Source organism: Dendrobates tinctorius, unplaced genomic scaffold, assembly GCF_039654945.1.
Source record: "Dendrobates tinctorius isolate UK_male_01 unplaced genomic scaffold, ASM3965494v1 ptg000155l, whole genome shotgun sequence".
Taxonomy (NCBI): domain Eukaryota; kingdom Metazoa; phylum Chordata; class Amphibia; order Anura; family Dendrobatidae; genus Dendrobates; species Dendrobates tinctorius.
Window position 1 is genome coordinate 14438066 of NW_027361822.1, and position 8486 is coordinate 14446551.

At 52.2% G+C, this 8486-nt stretch overlaps 1 protein-coding gene across 1 annotated transcript in view; it reads left to right on the forward strand.

The window, feature by feature from the left end:
- Positions 1-1162: 1162 nt before the first annotated feature.
- LOC141051070 (uncharacterized) overlaps positions 1163-8486 on the forward strand; it is a 29682-nt gene continuing 22358 nt past the window's right edge. Inside the window, exons 1-2 of the mRNA XM_073547919.1 lie at positions 1163-1204; positions 1867-1915. Of these exons, the coding sequence (XP_073404020.1) occupies positions 1178-1204; positions 1867-1915 (76 nt within the window). The 5' untranslated portion in view covers positions 1163-1177. The remainder of the gene's footprint in view (positions 1205-1866; positions 1916-8486) is intronic.

Below are 8486 nucleotides of genomic sequence, written 5' to 3' on the forward strand. Positions count from 1 at the left end.
CCTCGTACACAGACGGCTCCGCTCCGTACACCTCGTACACACACGGCTCCGCTCCATACACCTCGTACACACACGGCTCTGCTCCGTACACCTCGTACACACACGGCTCTGCTCCGTACACCTCGTACACACACGGCTCTGCTCCGTACACCTCGTACACACACACAGCTCCTCTCCGTACACCTCGTACACACGCGGCTCTGCTCCGTACACCTCGTACACACACGGCTCTGCTCCGTACACCTCGTACACACACACGGCTCTGCTCCGTACACCTCGTACACACACACGGCTCTGCTCCGTACACCTCGTACACACACACGGCTCTGCTCCGTACACCTCGTACACACGCGGCTCCGCTCCGTACGCCTCGTACACACGCCGCTCCTCTCCGTACACCTCGTACACACACGGCTCCGCTCAGTACACCTCGTACACACACGGCTCCGCTCCGTACACCTCGTACACACCGCTCCACTCTGTATGCCTCGTACACACGCGGCTTCGTACACACGCGGCTCCGCTCCGTACACCTTGTACACACACGGCTCCGCTCCGTACACCTCGTACACACACGGCTCCGCTCCGTACGCCTCGTACACACGCCGCTCCGCTCCGTACACCTCGTACACACACGGCTCCGCTCCGTACACCTCGTACACACACGGCTCCGCTCCGTACACCTCGTACACACGCCGCTCCCCTCCGTACACCTCGTACACACACGGCTCCTCTCCGTAAACCTCGTACACACACGGCTCCACTCCGTACACCTCGTACACACGCGGCTCCGCTCCGTACACCTCGTACACACGCGGCTCCGCTCCGTACACCTCGTACACACGCGGCTCCGCTCCGTACACCTCGTACACACGCGGCTCCGCTCCGTACACCTCGTACACACGCGGCTCCGCTCCGTACACCTCGTACACACGCGGCTCCGCTCCGTACACCTCGTACACACGCGGCTCCTCTCCGTAAACCTCTTAGACACACGTCTCTGCTACATCCACCCTGTAAACCCCTCCTGACCCCACACAGAAACTTCCCCTCCTCCAGCACCATGACAACCAGCACAGCACAGTCCTGCGTACACTGAGGCCCCTGATCATGTGACCCCTGACTCCTCCCCTCCTGTGACCTCATCCCAGGTCCTGTGCGCACAGAGCAGCCATATATGTGGAGTGCGGCTCTGCAGGTGGAGGTAGGTGCTGGAGATTCCCCATTACTGGGCTGCACAGGGGGCAGTAACCCCTCCATTCCCGGAGATAGCGCCCCCTGCAGGTGGAGGTAGGTGCTGGAGATTCCCCATTACTGGGCTGCACAGGGGGCAGTAACCCCTCCATTCCCGGAGATAGCGCCCCCTGCAGGTGGAGGTAGGTGCTGGAGATTCCCCATTACTGGGCTGCACAGGGGGCAGTAACCCCTCCATTCCCGGAGATAGCGCCACCTGCAGGTGGAGGTAGGTGCTGGAGATTCCCCATTACTGGGCTGCACAGGGGGCAGTAACCCCTCCATTCCCAGAGATAGCGCCCCCTGCAGGTGGAGGTAGGTGCTGGAGATTCCCCATTACTGGGCTACAGAGGGGGCAGTAACCCCTCCATTCCCGGAGATAGCGCCCCCTTGTTCTGGCTTGGGTACATAGCACACTGAGCTTTGGGAGCTGTGCCATGTAGCTGACTATAGTGATGGGTCTGGCAGCCAATATATCCCTCCTTCACCGTTCAGGGCCATGTATATGGAGTTAGTTGATGTCGCAGTGATGGAACATGCAGAGCTCGTACCAGGAAGCAGCAGTGTGTGCTGGTATCCAAGAGGGGGCAGTATATGCACAACAATTACATTCTGTTCTCTAAAACCCTATAGGCATGTGCAGACGATCCAGAAGTAGCAACGCTTTGGACACAGAACGCAGGTGAATCCCATATGTGATCACTGAACCGTGCGGAGTCACCGCGTCCTATACGTTCTAAGGGTGAGATTTCTTACTGACATCCTGCTATCTGGAAAGACGCGCCTCATGTCTGTCTCTGCTGGTGAGCCGCGGGTGTCTGTGGACTCGTAGTAGACGTGAGATTTCATGAAACCCCTTACACTATGCTGTAACATCTGGACGCTGCGGGTTGGAAGCTGGACAAGTACGCAGCGTCCAACTCACAGTATTTACTGATCGTCTGCACATACCCTTAGAGGAGACTTAACACATATGATTAGTTTATCAATATTAACCCCTTTCTGCCATTGGACGTACTATCTCGTCCATGTGACCTGGGACCTAAGTCCCAAGGACGGAATAGTACATCTAACGCGGTCAGCGGCGCTCACGGGGGGAGCGCCGCTGATCACGGCCGGGTGTCAGCTGATTATCACAGCTGACACCCGGCACTATGTGTCAGGGGCGGTCACGGACCTCCCCCAGCACATTAACCTCTGGCACACTACGATGAAACATGATCGCAGTGTACCGGGGGCATAGGAGAGAAGCACGCAGGGAGGGGGCTCCCTCCGTGTTTCCCTGGAGCAGCGCGATCCAATATGGCCACGGGGGCCTGCAGAGAGGCGGCTTCCACAGTGCCTGCTGAGAGCAGGCACGAGGAAGCCTGCAGAAGCACCTGTCAAATCGCTGATCTGAAAGAGTGCTGTCCAAACTGTCAGATCAGCGATCTGACACCTTATAGTGATCTTCCCCTGGGACAATGTAATAAAGAAAAAAAAAAAAAATTGTAAAAGTAATTTATAAAAAAAAAAAACCAAAAGTACACATATTTAGTATCGCCGCATCCGTAACGACCCGACCTATAAAACTGTCCCACTAGTTAACCCCTTTAGTTAACACCTTCAAAAGAAATGAAGCAAAAAACAATGCTTTATCATCATACCGCCGAACAAAAAGTGTAATAGCGCGCGATCAAAAAGACGGATATAAATAACCATGGTACCGCTGAAAACGTCATCTTGTCCCGCAAAAAACGAACCACCACAGCATCATCAGCGAAAAAATAAAGTTATAGCAGAATAAAGCGATGCAAAAATAATTGTTTTATATAAAATTGTTTTCATTGCATAAAAGCGCCAAAACATAAAAAAAGACAGAAATGAGGTATCGCTGTAACCGTACTGACCCGAAGAATAAAACCGCTTTATCAACTTTACCGCACGTGGAACGGTGTAAACGCCCCCCAAAAGAAATTCATCAAATGCTGGTTTTTGTTCATTCTGCGTCCCAAAAATCAGAATAAAAAATAAAAAGCGATCAAAAAATGTCACGTGCCCGAAAATGGTACCAATAAAAAACATCAACTCGTCCCGCAAAAAATAAGACCTCACATGACTCGGTGGGTCAAAATATGGAAAAAATTATGGTATAGCTCTCAAAATGTGGTGATGCAAAAACTTTTTTTTTTACAATAAAAAGCGTCTTTTAGGCTGAGTGCCCACATGAGCTTTTTTTTTCGCATTTTTAAGCGTTTTTTTTCCATGCAAAAATGCTTAAAAAATGCATACATTAAGCATCCCATTCTTATAATGCATTCTGCAATTTTTGTGCACATGATGCGTTTTTTTTCCGCAAAAAAAACGCAGCATGTTCGTTAATTTTGTGGTATAAAATGCATTTCCAACTATATTCTATGAGTATGTGGATGCTCCCAAATAAGCATAAAAAAAAGCACAAAAAACGCGTGCAAAAAAACTCATTTTTCCTGGGAAGGAGTCCAGTTTTTAGTCAGAAATTTTCTGCATACATAGCCTTAGCGTATGACAGCTGCCAAACATAAAAACTCGCTATCAATAGTAAATCAAATCCCCCCCCCCTTTACCACCCTCTTAGTTAAGGAAAAATAATAAAATTAAAAAAAATGTATTTATTTCCATTTTCCCATTAGGGTTAGGGCTAGGGTTCCGGCTAGGATAAGGCTGTGTGCACACGATGCGTATTCTGTGAATTTTTCTGCGCAGATTTGGCTAAATCCGCAAGTCAAATGACCTGCGTCTTATCTGCGGATTTAGTGCGGATTAGCCTGCGGTTTTCCCCTGCATTTTGACACCTGGTAATTGAGCAAGTGTCAAACCGCTGTGGATTCCGCACAAAGAAGTGACAGCAAATCCACGTGGAAAAATCCACAGCATGTGCACTGCGGTTTTCATTTGCCATTGAATATAAAGATACTCGTCACGCCGCCTGTCACGCCGCTCCCACCTAGGGGGCGGGACCCCGGGTTCGTCGTCACCACTTCCGGTGCCGCGGCCGCTCCAAGGGTCCCATCGGCTGCGCACGCGCACCTCTCGCTCCTAGCTCCGTGGTTGCGCTATGCCCAGCTCTGTCTTTGGTCTTGTCCTCTCTATGATACTGGAGGACTTGACCCAGAAGTTCAAGGACTCAGGTGCTATATCAGGCTACCTCTTCCTATGGGAGGTGCCTGATTATTGTTGTACTTCCTGGCTTGGTCTGCCGTGTCCCTGCCTGGCTGTGCGCTGTATTCTGGTCCTCTGCCTTGTACTCTATTGTGCCTCTTGGCACACGCTCTGAACCTGCACTCTGCCTTGTACTCTGCTGTGCCTCCTGGCACGTGCTCTGATCCTGCACTCTGCCTGGTACTCTGTTGTGCCTCCTGGCACTCGCTCTACCCTGTACTCCCTTCCAGTACTCTGTTGTGCCTCCTGGCACTCGCTCTATCCTGTACTCCCGTTTCAGTACTCTGTTGTGCCTCCTGGCACACCTGCGTCTAGCTCTGTGTTCTAGCGTGCTCCTTTACACACATCCCGCTTTGCACGTTCCTGCAGACACACTCACTTGTGTCTCCTGTGAGCCGGCCACCTGGTGCCAGCAGTCGTGGTACCTTACCCCCCGGGGCTTGCCCCTGACACTCCCTGTATAGGGGGTGGTCCTCACTAGGTCAGCTCGCCCTGGGCGGGTTGGTGCCACGACCCAGAGGGTCCACTCCAGGAGTCGTCATAGTATAATCAGGCCATGGACTCCGCTGGTGCCGCGGCGCCCGTCCAAAAGGAGCTGGTGTTCTTCCGGGAAAACCAGACTAGGATTATGTCATTTCTCAAGTCCATGGAGTCCCGTTTATCTGCATTACAGTCCTCCGACCCTGGGAATGCTTCCCAGTTGGCTAGCCTCCAGCAAGAACTCACGCAGCAACACGATACCCAGGCTCATATCCTCAACTATATGGCGTCGGTAGATAATCGGCTCCTTTCCATACAATCCGTTTCTAAACAGTCCTCGGCCCCGCACCCGCTGCCTCGCTTCTGCAAGCCACCCCGATATAGTGGTGACCCTAAGTTTTGTCGTGGATTTTTGAACCAATGCCGGTTACATTTTGAGCTTTTGCCGCAGCACTATCCCACCGAGCGTGCGAAGGTAGCCTTTATTGTTTCCCACTTAGAGGGGGAGGCTTTAGCATGGGTAAACCCTCTCTGGGAGCGTGATGATCCCCTCGTCTCTCAGCTTTCCACCTTTTTGGACACCTTTCGCAAGGTGTTAGATGAGCCGGGTCGTCTGGCTTCCACCACCGAGTCCCTCTTTAACCTCCACCAGGGTACTCTATCGGTAGGACAATATGCCATCCGGTTTCGCACCTTGTCCTCCGAACTCAGTTGGAACAATGAGGCCCTTGTGGGGGCCTTCTGGCGTGGTCCGTCCGATTGGATTAAAGACGAACTGGCGGGCCGGGATACCCCTACCTCTTTGGAGGAGTTGATCTCTCTTGCCACATGCATTGACCTGCGTTTTCAAGAGCGTACCTCGTCTCCCTCCGTCTACTTGCAGTCCTCCCCGCTCACGACCCGAGCCTTCTTCTACGGTCTCCACCTCTGAGCCGATGCAGGTGGACCGTTTCAAGATGGTCGAGCAGCGCCGCAATGAGAGGCTCACACAAGGACTCTGTCTTTACTGTGGGAGTCCTTCTCATCTTCTTTGCTCCTGTTCCAAGAAGCCGGGAAACTTCTCCGCCTAGGAGTGGTAGGAGAGGCCTCCCTAGGTATACGTGACTCCTCTCCCACCTTGATCGTGTCTGTTCTGTTGCATGTGGACTCCAAGCGCTATTCTGAAGAGGCTTTCTTAGACTCAGGAGCGGCAGGGAACTTTATTAGGCTCGAGTCGGTTAAAAAATACCGGATTCCTGTCAGATCCCTGGAGACTCCTCGGGTAATTGCTTCAGTGGTCGATGGTAAACTCTTGCAGGAGACCGTTACCCATATCACCGAGGAGATTGAGATGCAGATTGGAGCTCTGCATCGGGAGATTTCCTTTCATGTCTTGTCGACTATGTCCCACGGACTGCTTCTTGGTCTCCCTTGGTTACGGACTCACGAGCCAACCCTGGACTGGCGGTCGGGTGACATACTGCGCTGGGGGCCATCTTGTCAGGAGAAGTGCTTGTCGTCCGTCCATCCCATGAACTTTACCTGTCCGTCCTCGGCACCTACAGGTCTGCCGTCGACTTATTGGTGTTTCACGGATGTCTTCGATAAAAAGGAGGCTGAGACTCTGCCTCCTCATCATCCATACGACTGCCCGATTGACCTCGTTCCTGGCGCTATCCCACCCAGGGGCAGAATTTACCCGCTTTCGCCTGCTGAAACCCAAGCTATGTCAGATTATATCCAAGAGAATCTTGCCAGGGGTTTCATCCACAAGTCCTCTTCACCTGCAGGAGCGGGATTCTTCTTTGCCAAAAAGAGGGACGCTCCCTCCGTCCCTGCATAGACTATCGAGGGCTGAACGATATCACAGTCAAGAATAAGTACCCACTACCACTGATCCCGGAGCTCTTCGACCGACTAAGGGGAGCACGAATTTTTACCAAGTTGGATCTTCATGGGGCCTACAACTTAGTCCGCATTCGCTCCGGTGACGAGTGGAAGACCGCCTTTAACACCCGAGACGGTCACTATGAGTACTTGGTCATGCCCTTTGGTCTTTGCAATGCCCCAGCGGTATTCCAGGAGTTCGTGAATGACGTCTTCCGGGATATGCTGTACTCCTGCGTGGTAGTCTACTTGGACGATATTCTCGTGTTTTCCGCTGATCTGTTTGCTCACAGAAAAAATGTGCGCCAAGTCCTCTTGCGCCTAAGGGAGAACCACCTTTACGCCAAGCTCGAAAAATGTGTCTTCGAACAGATGTCCTTGCCATTCCTGGGGTACATTATTTCCGACTCTGGTCTATGAATGGCTCCGGCGAAAGTGAAGACAATCCAACATTTCCTCGGCTTTGTGAACTACTGTCGGCAGTTCGTCCCCCATTTTTCTTCGCTGGTTCGCCCTATCTCTTCCCTAATCCGCAAAAGGGCTAACCCGAATGCTTGGTCCCCTGAGGCAGAAGAAACTTTCCAGGCCTTGAAACGAGCCTTCGCCTCGGCTCCAGCGCTTCATCGTCCTGAGGTTAATAGACCTTTCACCCTCGAGGTGGACGCATCTTCTGCCGGGGTCGGCGCAGTCCTTCTGCAGAGGTCATCTTCCAGACACCTAGTCACCTGTGGCTTTTCTAAAATTTTCTCCCCGTCTGAGCGAAACTACTCCCATCGGTGACAGAGCTGTTGGCCATTAAATTGGCTTTGGAAGAATGGAGATACTTACTGGAAGGCGCCATACATCCGTTCAAGATCTATACGGACCATAAGAACCTGGCGTACATCCAGTCCGCTCAGAGACTCAACCCCCGGCAAGCTAGGTGGTCCCTGTTCTTCGCCCGCTTTGACTTTGAACTTCATTTTCGGCCCGGCGATAAAAACGTTAAAGCGGATGCGTTGTCTACATCTTTCCAGTCGACTGAGGCTGAAGAAGAGCCTTCCCATATCATCGACTCGTCTAAGGTGATTACCGTGGCTCCTATCAGGTTGTCCACGTTACCTCCGGGAAGAACCTTTGTGGCTGAGAACAACCGGAGACAAGTGTTGAACTGGGGACATTCGTCCAAGATTGCAGGCCACGTTGGTGTCAAGAAGACTCTTTCCTTGATTTCCCGTTACTATTGGTGGCCATCCCTTTCCCAGGATGTCAAAGACTTTGTGGCTTTTTGTCCTTCCTGCGCTCAGAACAAAGTACCCAGACAGTCACCCTCCGGTCTTCTGCTTCCGCTTCCTGTACCTTCGGTTCCATGGCAGCACATAGCCATGGGTTTTATTACCGATTTGCCTCGTTCCTCCGGTTGCACGGTGGTTCTGGTGGTTGTAGACCGATTCTCGAAAATGGCTCATTTCGTTCCTCTTCCCGGCCTACCCTCGGCTCCTGAATTGGCGAAGATATTCATTTCCCACGTCTTCAGAATCCGCGGTTTCCCACTGCACTTCGTATCTGACAGAGGGGTTCAATTCACGTCCCGCTTTTGGAGAGCTCTTTGTGGACTCATGAAGGTGACATTGGACTTCTCTTCCGCTTATCACCCCCAAACCAATGGGCAAGTGGAACACACAACCCAGATCCTTACATCCTACCTCGGCACTTTACTAATGCTCATCAAAATGACTGGGTCGGTC